At 45.0% G+C, this 17896-nt stretch overlaps 1 protein-coding gene across 2 annotated transcripts; it reads right to left on the bottom strand.

Moving 5' to 3' along the window:
- Positions 1 to 4843: 4843 nt before the first annotated feature.
- LOC101822968 (tumor necrosis factor receptor superfamily member 22) lies at positions 4844 to 17729 on the bottom strand. Of its 2 annotated transcripts, XM_013124906.3 has the most exons (6): positions 17615 to 17729; positions 13671 to 13782; positions 11727 to 11855; positions 9692 to 9803; positions 8873 to 8946; positions 4844 to 7251 (listed from the first exon to the last, which is right to left on the bottom strand). In XM_013124906.3, the coding sequence occupies exons 1-6, from the start codon at positions 17678 to 17680 to the stop codon at positions 7097 to 7099; spliced, it is 648 nt and encodes a 215-aa protein (XP_012980360.2). In that variant the 5' UTR covers positions 17681 to 17729; the 3' UTR covers positions 4844 to 7096. The 2 variants fall into 2 exon arrangements, with proteins under 2 accessions (XP_012980360.2, XP_021083074.2); XM_021227415.2 differs by lacking the exon at positions 11727 to 11855.
- Positions 17730 to 17896: the final 167 nt, after the last annotated feature.

Raw genomic sequence — 17896 nt, 5'->3', positions numbered from 1 at the left:
AAGTCTATTTTCTGGGAGGCAGTTTAAATACCCTGTGGGAGTGGTCTTGAGCATCTCTGGGGGGAGGGGTCATCATTTGGCGGGCTTTCTGAGATGCAGCAGGGCTTAGAGGGAGACGGGGGAAGGGAGCTTGGGTGGAACTTCCACCATAACATCCCAGACTCTGTGGGTATACAGATTCCAGAGGCCAGGGTGAAGCTGCCACCATAACAGCATTAACATGTTACTTGGGATTTATAAAAAAGGATCCTCTTTTTAAGGTTTTATAAAAATACTCCCTGAGTATTGACTAAAGTTAGTTCTTAAAATCCTATAGAGATATAGGTGGCATATGTAAAAAGGACTATACAGGTAGAAACTGGAGTTGCTCAATTGTTACTGTTCCCATGTTTTAAAGGTAAAGCAACTCCAGTATGTAGGGTAGGACAGTAGGTTTTGGAAGTACTAAAAAGAATGTATTTTGGCAAACTGTTATTAATGATGAGAGGCCAAAGCTAAAATTGCAAATAAATGGTATTGAGATTTCAGGCTTACAAAGCTGATGTATCTATAATCTCTCAAGAACCATAGAATCCCAACTGGCCTTTACAAGAAGTTTCTATTCAATTTTCAGGAACTGGAATATTATCTAATATAAAGCAAAATGTGAAATGGATTAAATGCATAGGATCTGAAGAACAGAAAAGAACATTAAAGCCCATATAGGTGAAACAGTGTCCCTTAACTAAAGAGAAGTTGCAGGTTCTTAAACAACTAGTAAAAGAACAGTTAGATGCTAAGATCATTGAGGAAACTATTAGTACTTGAAATTCTCCTGTATTAAAAAAAAAGAAATCTTGAAAATGGAGACTGTTAATTGACCTAAGAACTATTAATAAGATAATTCGACCTGTGGAAACTTTACAGCTTGGGATTCCTTTACCTTCTTTATTACCTAAAGACTGACCTATTATAGTTATCAATTTGCAGGATTGCTTCTTTACTACTCCTTTATAAGTACAAGACAGAGAAAAATTTACTTTTATAGTTCCTACTGTTAACAATGCTCACCCAGTAAAGAGATACCATTGGAATGTCCTCCCACCAGGAATGCTAAATAGCACAACTTTGTGTCAATATTTTGTAAATGAAAACACTGGAAGTGGTACATAAAAGTTTGCTTGACTTATTATATATCATTATATGGGTAACATTTTATTGGCTGCTTCTGATACAGATACCTTAGAAAAAATATTTAAGCCGGGTGGTGGTGGCGCACGCCTTTAATCCCAGAACCACTCGGGAGGCAGAGGCAGGCAGATCTCCGTGGGTTCGAGGCCAGGCTGGACCGACAGCCTCCAAAACAATACAGAGAAACCTGTCTTGTAAATACCAAAAAAATATATTTAATGTGGTACAGAAATTTTTACCCTGTTGGGGATTATAAATTTCTCCTAAAAATAATGAGGGGATTCTCTTAGTTATCTAGGATTTAACTTGAATAAACAGAAATTTCAGTCACTAAAGGTATAGATTAAAAGAGATCAGTTGCACACTCTTAATGATTTTCAAAAATTATTAGATTATATTAACTGGTTGCAGCCTACCTTTGGATTGTCTACCCAAGAAATGAGCAAATTGTTTCAAATTTTGCAAGGTGACTCAGATTTAAACATTCAAAGACAGTCAGCAGCTGTGGCTGACAGGGAATTAGCCCAGATAAAACAAAAATTTCCCAATGCCTATGTGGATCAATTGGATCTCACAACTGGAAGTATTTTAGTCATTTTACCTTCCAATCATTCCCCTACTGGACTCATTATGCAAAAGGAGGATAATATTTTAGAATGGATTTTCCTAGTTCACAAACAGAGTAAAAAATTAAAGACCTATATAGAAGAAGTTTCTGAACTAATTTTAAAAGGAAGAATAAAGACTTTGTCAATTGTCAGGTCTGAATCCAGCTGAGATTGTGGTACCATATGCAATACTGAAATTATGCAATTGTGGGTGGTTAATGATGATTGGTAAATGCTACAGACCACAGACTTATGCTGTGAGAGCTCAACTGACAAAAATCATGGCGCTAACCCACTGGGATCATTGGAGGAGGCCCACACACATGACAGTGGGACTATTTGCTATCAACAGTCACTGTCCTTACTGTAAATTTCCTGTGAAGCCATAGCGCTCCCTTTCTATGGTGGGATTCATCCCATGAATCCCAGCAGTGCATTAATCAATTACTGGGTACATTTTCCATTATGTGTTGGTATACTAGATGACTCACCTCAGCGATTCGTGATTCTGGCAAGACAGTAATCACATTCAGTACCCTTACTCTCTCAACCAGGTCTTTGTATAAACTTAGAAGTCTGCCCCCTTGCAGTTATCTTCCTTGGCAGACAGTTGGTGTTAGTGTCCCGGCAAAGAGACCCCAATTGAGACATTCACAGATGCTTAGAACAAGAATTACTGCATGTCTGAAGTTGTTGAGCCCTAGCTCTCAGAGAGATAGAGAACAAGAGTGTCTGGGATTCACTCTGCCAGCAGATAGGGAAGTGCTGGCTCAAGCTAACCCTACATTATCATTTAGCTTATTTTCCTAGTCACATTTAAGAAAATATCGAAGTATAGGTATTCCCCTCTTAGATTTCCTTAATGATTTCGCCTCTCTCTTAATTAACCCCCTTTTTTCCTTTGGAAGTTCTTGGAGGTTTAACCACTCCCACCTTGAGCCATAGAGAAAGACTGACTGACTGTTACTATTTTGTGTAAAACTTTTATCTGTTTCTATGACCCTGAAGAACTCCAGTCCTGCACCTGGCTAGGGCTGGAGAATTGTTGGTTGTAAGTGTATATTAGTTGGGAAGTTTTGCAGCACAGCAGAACAATAGGAGAAAAGGAGACTAGACTAGAGAGGAAGAAGCTGGAAGAAGAAACATTGAGAAGTTAGAAGTAGGACAGGATTATTAGACTAGAAACAGAACAATAAAGAGCACACGAAATAAAGAACATGACCCTTGGATTGTGTGTGAAGTTACTATAGAAATCTTTTAGGCCCCTCCTTCACTCCTGAGAAACAATCTACCTTTGGGACCCTGGGTAGGGGATGGAGCAGGTCTCTTAGCCTTTATAGGCAAAGAGCTTGTAAGAATTTCTTAGGAGAAATGAAAAACAAATATCCAAAAAGTAAGTGGATTCAGTTTATAAAAAGAACGGAACAAATTCGTCCCCATATAGTGAAAAGGGCACCTATTTCTGGGGCTCTTATGTGTTTTTTTGTTTTGTTTTGTTTTTTTGTTTTTTCAAGACAGGGTTTCTCTGTATTGTTTTGGAGGCTGTCCTGGAACTCGCTCCGTAGACCAGGCTGGCCTCGAACTCACAGAGATCCACCTGCCTCTGCCTCCTGAGTGCTGGGATTAAAGGTGTATTCCACCAATGCCCAGCTGGGGTTCTTACATTTTATACTGATACAAATAAATAAGGGATGGCTGTTATAAAGCAGGAAGCATCAGTAAAGTAAACCAAAGTCCATATGATTCAGTTAAAAAATCAGAGTTGTATGGCTATGCCATTCTAATTGTTTTGTTAGACTTTAATGAATCTCTTAATATAATTACTGATTCTCAATATGCAGAAAGGGTTGCACTGTATTTAGAAACTGCTGAACTTATTTATGATAATTCAGAATTAGCTTTATTGTTTGTACAATTACAGCAGGCAATCCAAGAAAGAAATTGCCCACTTTTTATTACCTATATTCGATCTCATATTGGGTCGCCTGGGCCATTAGCAAAAGGAAACGAAGAAATTAATAAATTATTGATAGGAAATGTGTTGGAAACTTCAGAATTTCATAAGAGACATCACGTTAATAGTTGGGGCTTAGGACTGGAGAAATGGCTCAGTGGTTAAGATCACTGGCTCCTCTTCCAGAGTCCAGAGTTCAAATCCCAGCAACCACATGATAGCTCACAAACATCTATAAAATATGCCTCTCTCTTCTGGCCTGCAGATAGAACACTGTATGCAAAATAAATAAATTAATCTTTAAAACAATAGTAGGGGCTTTGCCTCAGTATGCTGGAATGAGAAACTGGAGGAAGGAAAGCCCGTGAGCTGCAGAAGTTCAGGGTTGGCGGTGAGGTGAGAAGGGTTGAAAAGCGAGGTGCTGGTGGACCTGGAGGCCAGCTCTTCGGTATGCTCATAGGCACCATGGGTAGCCATTTGTCCTGACTTCCTTTTAGCCCCAACATTTCAGCTGTTTTTGTTGATGACAAGGGACACTGCCATCTCTACTGTGACTGCTTTTTAGCTGAAATTAGGGTGTCATTGTCAGGGCCCAGGAAGGTTGGAATGCTGGTCAAATGCCAGGGATGGAGAGGAGTGAAAGCTGGCAAACATCTATTTCACTCCTGCCCAGGTTCTTTGGGACCACCTGGGGCTAGGAAGAGCAGGCTGCTTTGGAGTAGTCTGGAAATGCTGGTTCAAGCCAAGGGCTCAGGTTGGAAATTCTGTCAGAAACATCTAGCTTACATCAGTTTTCAGCAAGTCCAGGGCTTTTTGTTTTGGTTTTTCAAGACCTGTGTAGCCCTGGCTATGTAGTTCAGACTGGCCTTGAACTCAGAGATTCACCTGCCTCCCAAGTGCTGGGATTAAAAGTGTGTACCACCACCACTCAGCCATAGGTGCTATTTAAAAACATCTATTTTCCTACATAAGAGTTGAATTCAAATTACATATTCAGATAGAGTATGCTATAGCAGATCTGTTTTTCTCAACAAGAGTTGAATATCATATATAAAATGCTGTAGCAAATTAAGATTTCCTGTGCATAGACTTTTAGACAATCGGCCTTTTGTTATGTTTTAACCTTTTATTACAGATTTTGAAAAATTTTAACCATACCTACTGAACTTACAACTTCTGTGACGGAGTTTACACAATGGTCTTAGGAGAATTTCTTTGAGAGCAGAGAACAAAGAAATCATAGAGATAAAAGATCTTTAAAGGTGAAAAGTAGGAAAAATTTGATAAAAGAGAGTTGGGAAGTGTAGAGCAGAGAAAGTTGAGATATAAGAGAGTTGGGATCATTTGTTTGTGCAGTGGCAGAGTTGTTACCACATGAGAGGTTTTAGAAATCAAGTGTGCTGGCTTTGGCCATTGACCTGTACTGAGGCCAAGCCATTTGTAGTAAGACAATGAGGCTTTAATGGAATTTCTGAGTCCAAGGAGGAAAAGAGAAAGGGTTGGAGACAGGAATTCCACCGTGGGAAGGTTCCAAGAGGAATCTGAGATAGAGACAGGGTCCAAAGGAAGAACTCCATCCAGGAAGTATTCCATTACTGTACAGGTCCAGGAGGTCGCAAAGGGGAGGCAGAGCAGACAGCTCTGAAGAGGAGAGGAGGACAGGGTCCACAAACAGTAACTCCAACTGAAGGAGGGTTCCAATACCCTGGAGACCAAGAGGGCATAAGGAAGCTGCAGGACTTCCTGGAGGGAGCTGAGAGATAGAAGGGACAAGGGCAGAAGAGAGAAGTGTAAGTGTCCTGGTGACAAGAATTTCAATCCAGGGCAGCCCCAAGGGGACAGAGACCGCCAGAGAGAAATATCCCAAGTCAAAGGAGAGGCATCTCTGTCTAAGTGATGGGGACCCTGGAGGGTGAGAGGATGCTTCCTGGCACACTGGTGTGGCTTTCACAGTAATAATGGACAAAGCAGACAGCTCCAGGGAGACACTTACCCAGTAGAGGAGGAGAGAGGAGTTGGTGGAGCAGGTGGGGAAGAAAGCAGCTGAAGAGGGGGACTAGGAGAGACAGAGAAAGAGGAGCAACCCTCTTAGCAGTGAGATGGCCATGGGTTCAGTACACAAGAGGGCATAGCAGGCCCCAGGAGCCAGAGCCACTGAGAAGAAACTTACTGAGCAGGCAAGGAGAGACAAATGGTTAGGGCAGGTAGAAGTGACTGGGGGTAAACCCTAAAATTTAAGCCAATTATGGAGGGTGGCAGGAGCCAGTAGAAACAAATGATCCATACACACATGTCTTAGGAAAGTTGGTTTAGTTAGGGGAGGCTGAGACCCTTGGAAGGGTGTAGTAGCCATCTGCAGTAGCGTCACGTTATGGAATCAGTCTGTATTACTCTGTGTTCGTGCCTGAGAAGGGGAGTGTGGATTGAGAAACGGCAGATAAAGATGCTAAGGAAAAGATAAAAGATAGAGACACAGGTAAGAGTCAGGAGGACAATACTGAATGCCCTAAGCTTATTCTTCAACATTCTTAAATACCCCAACCAAAAAGCGAAACATGGCTGAAGACTTCTTTGTCAAGATACAAGGAATAAACAGGCCTTCTTTCTTAATTTTCCACCTTAGACTAAATTTCTTGCTACCTGGCCTTAAGGGTTAAGAGTAACCATACCTCAGGCCAAGTCTTCTCTTGTTATTTAGATAAGACATCTACAACCAAGATCAAGCATCCTACAGTAGCCACATCTTAGACATTTAGGTTTTATGACTTTAACCTGGGGAGAGTAAGAACAGTTTTGAACTCTCTGATATTAAGTCAAGATGAAATGAAGTCATTTTTATAGTTCCCAACAGAAGGGGATTATAAATGTTCTTCCTGGGTTTCGGGCACCAGGCACATAGAGTAAGGACATATCCATTCCAGTTACGGTTGGGAGAAAGCTGTTATTGTAGATATGAGGGAAATTACAGCTAGATGCTTCTGGAAGAGCCAGAGCAGACAGAAGAAGTAGCAAACCAAACATGGCCAGCAGACTGAACTGGGCCATGAGAAGGGGTGAGGAGTGGGGAGAGAAAGAGGAAGATAAGAAAGGACCAAGAAAGAAGGGGCAAGAGAATGCCAAGATGGGGAGAGCTAAGAAGGCACAAGGCTGAAACAGCGGGGTTATATAGGAATGAGAGACTGGGGGAAGGGAGCCCATGAGCTGGAGAGGTTCAGGGAAGGTGCGGGGGGAGAAGAGCCGAGAAGAGTCACAGGTACTGAGTGGGCCTGGAGGCCAGCATGCTCTTTGGTATTCTCACAGGCACCATGGGTAGCCGTCCGTTCTGAGCTTCTTTTGGAGCCGGACTTGCAGGACTTCCCTTCAGTTAAGCTGTCACTTGTTCCCAAGGAGAGACTTCACCAGAGAACTTCGTACAGCAAAGACTCCTACAGGGCCTTACTTTTCGCAGGTAACAGCAGACAATGGCAATAACAAACAAGGTTGAAAGACTAATTAGTAGATACAGCCGGTTTCTGTGATCTAAAAGTGGGAAAATCAAGAAATATTTTGGTCAAGTCAAGAACAGACTTTTTCCCCCCTGCAGTCTATGGACAAATGGAGAAGCCAACATTCTTCTTCCTGGCATGGGAGAGGCCTGATGAACAGGCCAAGTTAGGGTGACCTGGGAAGAGGGAACCTCAGATGAGAAAATGCCTATATCAGACTGCCTGTAGGCAAGTCTGTGGGGCATTTTCTTCATTGCTAATCAAGAGAGGAGCCCACTGTGGGCAGCGCCACTCCTGAGCAGTCTAAGAAAGCAAACTGAGAAAGCCACGAGGAGCAAGCCGCATTTCTTCAGACTCTGCTTCGGTTCCTGCCTCATCCTTCTACGATGGACTAGAAGCTGTAAGCAAATGCAATATGTCCTTTCCTCATTAAGCTGTTTTTGGCCAGCACTTTATCGCAGTGATGTAAAGCAGACTAACGCAGGCAAGAAGGAAGACCACCACATTGGCACTCCTGAGAAGGGGCTGGCCTTGTGTTCCAACAAGGAAGACAACATCCTCGTTCCTAAGAGTCTGACTGTTATACAATTTGGTGAAACATATCACATGAAACTTAATATCTCACCCACTTTCAGAACACGGCTGATTAATCTGAGGTGTTTTTACATGGCTGTGCAGCTGTCTCCACACCAGTCTAGAACTTCCTCATCTTCCCTCACTGACCTCTGCCCCAGTGGACACTAACTTCCCAGCCTTGTCCCCAGACTGTGGTCCCCAATGTTCTCTGTTTCACCTGTCATTTTGTTGCTCCAGGACCGCACAGGAGGACAGCAACACTTGCCCTTAGGGCCAGGCTTATTTCACTTAGCACAGCACACAGTCTTTCAGGCTTATTATACTACTGTGTCAGAACGTCTGCCCTTTTCAAGAGTGGATGCTATTCCATTGAACATACAGGCTGTATTTGTTAGCTCATTCATCTACCTGCGGACCCTGGGCTGCTCCCACCTGTGGGCTGTTGACACCCACAGGTGCACAGTGCTGCAACTACGGACCAGGGTTGGTGTGCCCTAGCTGATTTTACTGTAGTTTTTGGAGTACTGGAGATTGAATTTAGGGCTTCATGCATGCTAGGGAAAACGCTCTGCCACTGAGCTTCAGTCAAGCCCTAATTTTTGCACACATTGTTAAATAAGGGTCCAGCTTCATTCTTTCACACATGTATGTTCTTTTGCCAGCATTATCTGTTGAAGAGGCTGCCTTTTCCCTACTGAATGTTCAGCTTAAGCATCTACTTACTGTAAAGAATTATTTACAAATTCCATTAACAGACACACATGCAGCAAAACATCCATACACATAAAATATTTTACAAGAAAACATGATGCTCAGGGACCCAGGTACAGAAGCTATACCTGGTGACTCTACCTCTGTGGACAATCTGGACAGGTCAGGCCACTAACGCAGATTGGTCTGGGAGGGTCAGGGTCTTACAGAGACAGAGATTCCTTTCAGAGAACACGTATTTTGCAACAGATGGAGTGCTGGTATTCAATGCTATTTTGATGTCTACTTTGAAGCAGTTAGTGCTGTGGGGTGTAAATTTTCATTCAATAAGAAGATAGTCACAGAGACCAAAAATAAATCTTTCTTACTTGTGTCAGCCTGACCGCACACTGTGTTTGCTGTGGAGTTGCATCTCTGGAGGACAGGGACTCCCTGGGGACACCTGCAAAGAGATACCCTCAGTTCTTCCTGACAGTCAGCAGCAGAAGATGCCCGGAAGGGCTTGATGCCAGCTCCAAATCACTGTCAGGCTGTATCATGATCCAAGATCTGAAACAGGGCTCTGGCCACACAGTTGTCACCAGCCCCACTGGTGACATCTGTGGCATCTCAGACAGTATCGCATGATTCTCACTAAATACACAAAATTTACAGTTCCCTTCTCTACTGATGTCCATAGCCTCTTTGGCCTTGGAGTGAGGACTCAAGTTCGGAGTCACCAGCACATGCTCCAGGACTGTGGCTTGTGCTGGCACCCCTAGTGGTTTGAAGATGCAACAACAACTCCATCTGACTGGAGTGACTGCCAACTTATTGAGGGTGAAACCTACAGAATTTCCTAAAACCCTGCTCTAAGTCATTTTAACCTAAGTCAGTTTACCCCAGACCTGCCTTCCTGGGAATGAATGAAGGTTTCCCTAGCACTCCCAAAGCCTGATACACTGAAGAATCCTGGAAGATGTCACTCAGAAAAACCGAGTCCTTTGGCAAGTGATATCTACTTTCTCTCAAGGGACATTAGCCTTGGAGACGGCTAGCAATAAGTCCTGCACCACCCAGGCCACAGAGTCCCCAGCCCAAAGTACCCACCGAGAAGGTATGACAAAGACTGTCCCTTTCTCTGGACATAAAATGCTACTCAAAACAATGCATAAAGCCACCACAGACCCATGACACAGTGTCCTTACTTGGTGCACCGGCGACAGAATTCAGTGGAATCAGCATCAGAATAGAAAAGACCCATTCGGCACCGGCATTTCTGGTCACTGGTGGCAGAGCAGTTGGCCACTGGTTCTTGATCTGCAATCCAGGGAAAGCAGGGTTAGGTCAAGGTGAGCATCTCAAATGTGCACATAGACCCCACCATCACCTGAAGGGAACACTGTGTCCCACCTTAAATGTGCACACTGACCCCACCACCACTTGAGGGGAACGGTGTGTCCCAGTATGAGCTTTACCAGCCATCACAGATGTACCAAACACTAAACAGTACTGCTATGAACATTCACACCCTCAGGCCTCCGGGTAACATCCAGACTTGAGGTAGATGATGGCTTGGGAGATTCATTGTTCAGCATCCTGTACAACAGCATCAAACTACCCTGAGGCCTCCATCCCAGGTGGTCCTGGTTTGTATGCCTACTGCTGCCCCACAAGATCCCCCACTCCCACCCCAAGACCACCATCTCCTTCAGACATCTCTGACATTGCCTTATTTAATTATCCCATTCTTTGCTGAGGAGCTCCTAGTGATCGTGTGTCCAGACCCCTGGCGGGTCCATGGGCTCTAGGTATGCACCTGTCTTAATTGAGACTGACTCAATGGCTTATGAAAGAAAACGGCTTTCCCACTTGGGGTGCTCCATTTAAACCTTGTGTCTATAGTTCAGTGCACTACAGACATTTAACCTACCTGTGTCACCTCACAGTGCTCTGAAGCTAGGCAGTGTCCATTCTAGGAGTACAGCAGTGGGCACAGGCAGGGAGGACTCTCAGCCCTACTCTCTGTAGATGTCTCACAGCACTTTCACAATCTGTGACTGTGGAACGTGGTTCTGGCTTTTTGTTTGCTTGTCTGTTTAAGATAATATTTCTCTATGTAGTCCTGCCTGGCCTAGAACTCACAACATAGATCAGGTCGGCCACACACTGCAGTGACCTTTTTTCATCTCTCTGCCTCCCTAGAACTGGGATCAGAGACGCGTGCCACCATAATCAGCTTGCTTCCATATTCACGCTTACGAGACATGTATGACAGTGCTGACACATGGGATATTGTGGTGTTTGTTATTTAGGTTAATATGACTCAGTGACGGGAGTGTGTACACATACACAATGCATGCACACACAAAAAAGATTTTTTTTCCCATAGCCGGGGAACACAGGTCTTCTGCATACCAGGCAAGCACCCTCACTGAGCTGCCTCCGCTGCCGTAGCAATCGCTTCAAGTTTGTTTGTTTTGTTTCTTTCAGATTCTCACTATATAGCTGTTACTGTCTTTAAACTCACTATGTAGGCCAGCCTGGTCTTGAATTCACAGAGATCTGCTTCCAGAAAGAGTTCCGGGAGTAAAAGCAAATGCACCTGCTTAAAGTTTTTGGGAAACTAATTTTATGACATAGATTTCCGTATCCTCCCAGTGACTCTGCAGGCGTGTCCCTCTTCTCTCAGCTGCTTCCCCAGATCCACACGCCTGCTGCTCTGCTCTTTAAGGTCTTCTATATGTTTGGGAATTTGCACACATGGAAGGGGTGATTTTTCTCATTCCTGCATGTGTTTTACTAGGTTCTGCATTCAACTGACAATTAGGAGAAAATAATCATTGGCAGAAGACTATCATTGTGATTGTGATTTTTCTGAACTTGTTCTTACTCTGAGTCCCTCTCACTCATAAGGAATAATCTTTGGTTTGGTTTGGTTTTGAGACAGGGCCTTACTGTGTAGCCTTTGCTGCCCTGGAACTCACTATGTTAACAGGCTGGCCTTGAACTCAGAGATCAGCTGCTTCTGCCTCCTGTGTGCTAGGGTTAAATGTTGTACAACCATGCCCAGTGGTAAGAAACAAATTTTAGTGGGGACTCTCCAGTTGCATCCTGGCATCCATCAGTCATGGCTACTCCATCCTAGTGCTGGACTAACGTGTTTCTGATTCTATCGCCAGTTTTCACAGATAGACAGTGAATGTCATTCCTAGTCCAGTCTCTGCTCGGTCACACACTTACCTCTTCCACAGCTGGAGCAAGGTATGCAAAACTGTAGGCCATTACTAGCCTCTGTGAATGTCCCTGGGTGACACTTCTCACATTGTCCTAGGGTGTGGGGGGTTGTGCAGGACTCCTGGACAAACTCACCTGTGGATAGGGCAGACAGGAATCAGCTTGCTCCAGGCACACATGGGTAAGGACTGTGTTGCTCTAGGTGGGTCTTTAGCACAAGTTCTATAATCTTTGGGCTGCCACAAACTGCTTGAGGATCTGTAAGGGCAGCTGGCTCCCTGAACTGCATTCCTTCCTGTGGATATCTGACCCTCTCAGAGAACCAGTGGTGAGTAGAATGGGCTTCAGACATGACCAGACAACAGACATGCAGAGTCCGCTGGAGAAGAGAGACTAGTGGAGTGAGACTGAGACATGATGGGGTCAAAGGTGCCCTGGATGGGCTGTGGCAGTGTCAGTCAGGTCTTGGCTAGGCCTGAATCGAGTCAAGCCTGGTGGACAGTTGGCGGAGTCTTGGTGTTTGGCTCTTGTATCTGTTTGGACCAATAATTTTTCATTTAGGCAATTGATGGTTGTTGCTATTTTTAATATTTTTTTAGTGTGTGTGTGTGTGTGTGTGTGTACAAGCATGTGTAGGTGTCCATAGAGAGTAAAGAGGGAATCAGCTCCTCTGGCACTGGAATCTTATGTGGTTGTGAAATGCCTGATATTGGTATTGGGAACCAAACTTGGGTCCCCTGCCAGAGCAACAAGCTCTCTTAGCTGCTGAGTCAGCCCTGTTTTCTTTTTGGAAACAAACCAACTTGAAATGGGAAAGTGAGTGACCATAACAAAGAATGTTAAAGCCAAGCCCTAAATTTTGGGATTGAGGCTGACATGAGTGGCCAGTTTGATGGACAGAGTACAGTGTCCCTGTCGTGCCTGCCACTCTGTGCTACATTGACTTCAAAACTAACTGTCTACTGGTATTACGGGATGACCTTCTGCTGAAGGAATGTCAGGAGGTGGCAGGGGACAGGCTGACACTGACTGGGAAGGGCTGGTGTACACCTTTAGCACTCATCTGTGCTCTGTCTCCAGAGGAGCCCCCCTGCTCTGCTCTGCTCTGCCCCAAGGCTGCGGGAAGCGGTGGGTTGGGGAGGGGGGAAACTGAGGCTTATAGGTGTAAGTAGCTTCACTCTGGCCACACATGGTTCTGCCTACATTTAACACAAAATTGCTCAGTTTTCTCAACAGCTGGGAACTGGACTTTTCAAGGACTCCTTGCTATGCACAGGAGCCTAGGGAACAGGAAACTAAATGATTTTTCCAGGGTGACAGAGCAGGGGATTGGTGGGACATGGGTCCAGGACAGCTTTACCTCAGTGGGCTTGGGAGTCCCATGGGAGGGGCCTGCTAAGAGCCCCTTTCACTCACCATGGTATGGTGTGATTTCTGCTCCATTTGTGTTGACAGACTAGGGCCTTAGGCTACCCCAAGTATCTGCAGCCTACTATGTGTGTCTTCATGAGTCATAAAGACCCTATGAACCATGGTGTGGTGAGCTGTCCTGCCAAGATCCCACTGAGTGAAGGTGGCGGGGCTCCTGGCGCCTGTCGAAAGTAAAGGTAGGTGATATTAAACCTCCCAGCTCCCTTTGCTGAACTTTCCTCTCGGCTGGGTACCACAGCTAATGCCTTGGAGGATGGATAGGTTGGATAGGTGACCTTCCACTAGTGAGGCCTTGGTAGAAGTAGTCACACCAGTTAACTCTCCTGAACACACAGAGGCTCCTTGGGGGGGGGGAGTCTGTGTACCTGGGTTAGGAGGCACTTCCTAGAATGTGAGTGAGTAGGCAGCGGCTGAGTTGAGCTCCCTGGCCCACACCCTCCTCATCCTGTACAGCCTCTGGTGTGCTTCAAAGGCCACTCATGCCTACACTCTGGCACTGGGTTCCATCGCAGAGCTCACCTGCACTACAGTTCTTGCAGCAGTGGCTCCCAGACAAATGCTCATCAGTGTCGCAGCTGAAGAAGTTCTTGCTCTGTCCGGAGAGTGGTTCTGTCATACTAGTTAACTGTAGCTGGAAAAGGACAAGGGGCAACTTATTGTGGAAAGCATACAGGCAGCAGGGCAGGGACTATCTGATGCTATGCTGTAGAAGGCTGGAGCCTGACACTGTCTGGAGAATGGTGCACAATAGATCACTGTGAGTTCTGGGTTAGCCTGGTCTAAAGAGCTAGTTCCAGGACAGCTAGGGCTATTACACAAAGAAATCCTGTCTCGAAAAACAAACAAACAACAACAGAAAGGCTTGGTGTAGTGGCCAGTGATAGGGGATTGAAAGGACAATATCCGTGGAGCCATATCACACAGGCAAATCCAGAGACTATAAAGTAATAGGTGACTCACACTAGAAAAACTGTTTACCTTTGTCACATCTCACTTTTCTCATCTGTAAAATGGGGATAGTAACATACTTACTACTTAGGGTTGTGAGATTAAATAACGCTTGTAGAACAGTTGGTTTGTTCCCAGCACAATCTCTCACCTCCCTACTTCCTGCACTAAACATAAGGGGCTCAAACTAAGAATACAGATCACTCGAACTCTGCATCAAAGAAATCACTAAGCCTAGGCCCTCTTCTTTATGTCTGCATTTGGATGCACACACTCTGGAAAATTCTGCACAGCAGCAGCCCTTAGGACTCAGCTAATGTGAGCTGTCCTATCTCACATCCCTACTGCTCTCTGCTCATTCATCTCACAACTGCTAGCATCCACCCCACAATCTTCAACTTTCTCTGGTTCCGAGCTCCCTCCTTCAGCATGGTTTCTTCAGCGAGCAAGAGAAACTCCTTGGCTGCGGGATTTCCTGGTGCGTAGATTAGGATCATCTGACGAGTTTTCTTTTTGCCTTCTGGTGAAGTCTTGGCCCACTTATTTATTTTGTCAGGAATTCTGCCACCAACTCAACAGGCAGGTAATGCAGAAATATTAAACTATACAAGATATGGATGTCCTATGATATTTTACTGAAAGAGAAATCACTTACTTGAAAAGCCAAGAAAGCCAAGAACCAAAGATCCCCATGCTGCCCTCCAGGTGGAAACCGAAACCCAAAGAGAATGATTCACCTCTCTCTAGCTCTATTTATCCCCGGTACATTCTACGTACACGTGAACACACCCGCATAGGAGTGGTTAGTGCTACGGATACATAAAATCTCTCCCTACAGGCAGGAGTCTTTTTAGGGTCACTAGCTTCATTACCTTCATTTGGTGCCATCTTCACCATCATCTATTGTACCTGACTTCATCAATGCCCTGAAGGCAATACCCACTATTTTCCCCTGCCTTGCAAGAACTGAATATTTGCCTGTTCCTCTATACTTTCTTTTAGGAAGGACAATGACCACAGGTCAGACTGGATTTGTTGAGATATCTTTATTTTCAACCCAGTGGAGGTGGCATAAGCCTTTAATCCCAGCTTTCCAGAGGAAGAAGCAGGCAGATCTCTGTGAGTTCATGGCCAGCCTGGTTTACCGAGAGAGTTCCTGGAAAACCCTATCTCAAAAAAAATCTTTATTTTCAATACTCTTTGAGGATAGTCTGTGTTTTGTATTCTTTAAAGAGATGTTATCTTCAGTCCATTATTTTCATTTATTTATTTATTTCTGTTTTTTTGAGACAGGGTTTCTCTGTGGCTTTGGAGGCTGTCCTGGAATTAGCTCTTGTAGACCAGGCTGGTCTGGAACTCACAGAGATCCTCCTGCCTCTGCTTCTCAAGTGCTGGGATTAAAAGAGTGTGCCACCACCACCCGGCTTATTTTTATTTTTGACTTTTACAAGACAGAGTCTCACTACACTGCTCTGACTGTTCTAGAACTCACTATATAGACTAGGCTGGCATCAGACTGACAGAAATCTTCCTGTCTGTCTCCCCAGTGCTGGAGTTAAAGGTGTGCAACACTACACACTGCTCATCTTCAATCTTTCTTTGAAGTACCTTTTTGTTTGTGACCGTATTTGAATCAATCATCACTTTTACTTTACAACATTGTTTCTGGGGATTTCTGGAATAAAAGATGCAGAGCCAAGACTTCTCTGGAAATGCCTCAGCAGGAGTGGAGCTCCAGAGCCCTAGCCCGGGGGAGCAGAGAAGCTTTCGAAGTTAAGAGTCACACCATGAGAAGCAGGGGTCCCGCCCCTCGTGGGGAAGTTCATCCTGTAGTTATTCTCAAACTACTATGAGTCACCTCTGAGTAAAGGTTGTTGAACATTCGCGGGCAGCCTGTGGAGAAGATCCCTGGGAGGGTCAAATAGAGTGTCAGTGTTAGCTCCTCGCTGGATTGGTTGTCGCCAAGGGAGTCCCAGTCAGCTAAGAAGTACTTTTAACCAACAAAGTACTTCTCCAGCCCAGCCCCCAGTGATTTTTTTCCCACAAGACACCGTTTCTCTTTCTAGCTTTGGAGCCTGTCCGGGAACTTGCTTTGTAGACCAGGCTGACTTCAAACTCACAGAGATCCACCTGCCTCTGCCTCCAGAGTGTTGGGAGGGATTGAAAGCATGCACCACCACCATCGTCCAGCACCATTGATTTTAAAGTGCCGATTGTATGCAAATGGTCTCTGACTACTCAAATACTATCTTAGAACAACCTAAGGATTATTTTTTTGTTGGTGTTGAAACTAAAGATCTAAATGTGTTGCACAAACGTTATATCCTAACGGTTTATAAAACATAAAATCTTTTTCTGCTTGATAGGATTTCTTTGTGTAGTTTTGACTGTGGCTGTCCTGGAACTCACTCTGTTGACCAGGCTGGCCTTGAACTAAAAAATATGCCTGCCTTGGCCTCTCCAGTATTGGGATTAAAGGCATGTGCCATCACCACCCGGCTCTTTTGGTTTTGAAGACAGTATATCACAATGTAACCTCTGCTGGGTTGGAATATTCTTTCAGAGACCAGACTGAACTCAAAATTGTGGCAATCCTCCTGTCTTTGCCTCCTGAGTGCTGAGGTTACTGATGTGTGACACCAAACCAGGCTTAAGAGAACTCTCATGAGAAAAGATGGACATAAAATTAAGTTGGCTATAACCAAAAGGCCATTTATAGGGTTATCCATTTTTGTTTGTTTGTTTGATTGATTGATTTTCAGAGTCTTACTGTGTGTGGCTCTGGCTGGCTTGGAGTTCGATATGTAAACCCAGGCTGGCCACTAACTTAAATTTAACTGTACTTCATTATTAAAGAGACAATGAGCAGTTTTAGGACAGAGATCAGGAAGGCCCACGAAAGGCAGTAGGCAGAGACATTCCATCTACAGGCTAGCTCCTTTAGTAGTAGTTAGCATATTTCTGGACAAGCCTGGCGGGACCCACCCGACAAACAGATGACTAAACTCGTGCACGAGCCTACATCTGCACCTGTGGGCGCGCCCGCAGGCCAGGAAGAAAAGAAAAGCCACCCCCCCTCCAAAAAAAAAAAAGAAAGAAAGAAAGAAAGAAAGAAAGAAAGAAAGAAAGAAAGAAAGAAAGAAAGAAAGAAAAGCCCAAAGCCCTGGCGAAGCAATTCGCCCGAAGCAATTCGCGCGCGTTTGGCCGCTTTTCAGTGAAAAGGCAGAGTGGCGAACCGGCATGTCTGCGCATCAGGGACACCCTTCTCTAGGCTGTGCACTTAGTCACTTCCCTGCCTCTGCCCCAAGTCCGCACCCCACCTCCCGACTTCTGACCGCGTTAAGAGTAGGCGACCTTCTCAAGATGCTGGTAGGCAGTGCCGGGACTGATCCCGGGGTGGCACACAGCCCGAGACCTGTTCACAGGCAGCGGTAGCTTTCCCCTGCAGCCCAGAGTCCGGGTGCCAGAACTGGGGTTGCAGTTCTGAGCCACGTGACGGCGGCGGCGTAACTCACCTGCATCAGCAGATACAATTGCAAACAACGACCCAGACTGGAGACTGACACAGGACGGGAGATCATGACTGTACCACAGCCCTCGTCTTACATTACCTTAAATACCCACTGTGGGTCCCGCCTCTTCTCCGCCCATTGCTTCCTGTATGATTGCCCAATCTCTGGGTGGGGCTGGCTGTACAGCACCTCCCCTTTTGGCCACATTCATGTAATATCTAACTTCTATAAGTGCAGATGTAATTTTAAGCACCAGTGAAGTTAGGTATTAACAGAATCTTATTG

The sequence above is a fragment of the Mesocricetus auratus genome, unplaced genomic scaffold (genome assembly GCF_017639785.1).
Source record: "Mesocricetus auratus isolate SY011 unplaced genomic scaffold, BCM_Maur_2.0 Super-Scaffold_4256, whole genome shotgun sequence".
In the NCBI taxonomy this organism is placed as follows: Eukaryota; Metazoa; Chordata; class Mammalia; order Rodentia; family Cricetidae; genus Mesocricetus; species Mesocricetus auratus.
Note: the sequence above shows the minus strand (reverse complement) of the source record. Positions and strands in the feature narration are given on the sequence as shown.

Coding starts and splice junctions, on each gene's coding strand:
- LOC101822968 (XM_013124906.3), bottom strand. CDS start 17,680: ATGATCTCCCGTCCTGTGTCAGTCTCCAGTCTGGGTCGTTGTTTGCAA. Junction 9,804..11,726: donor TTGCTCCAGCTGTGGAAGAG/GTAAGTGTGTGA, acceptor CCTGGATTGCAG/ATCAAGAACCAGTGGCCAAC. Junction 8,947..9,691: donor TTCTGTCGCCGGTGCACCAA/GTAAGGACACTG, acceptor ATCTCTTTGCAG/GTGTCCCCAGGGAGTCCCTG.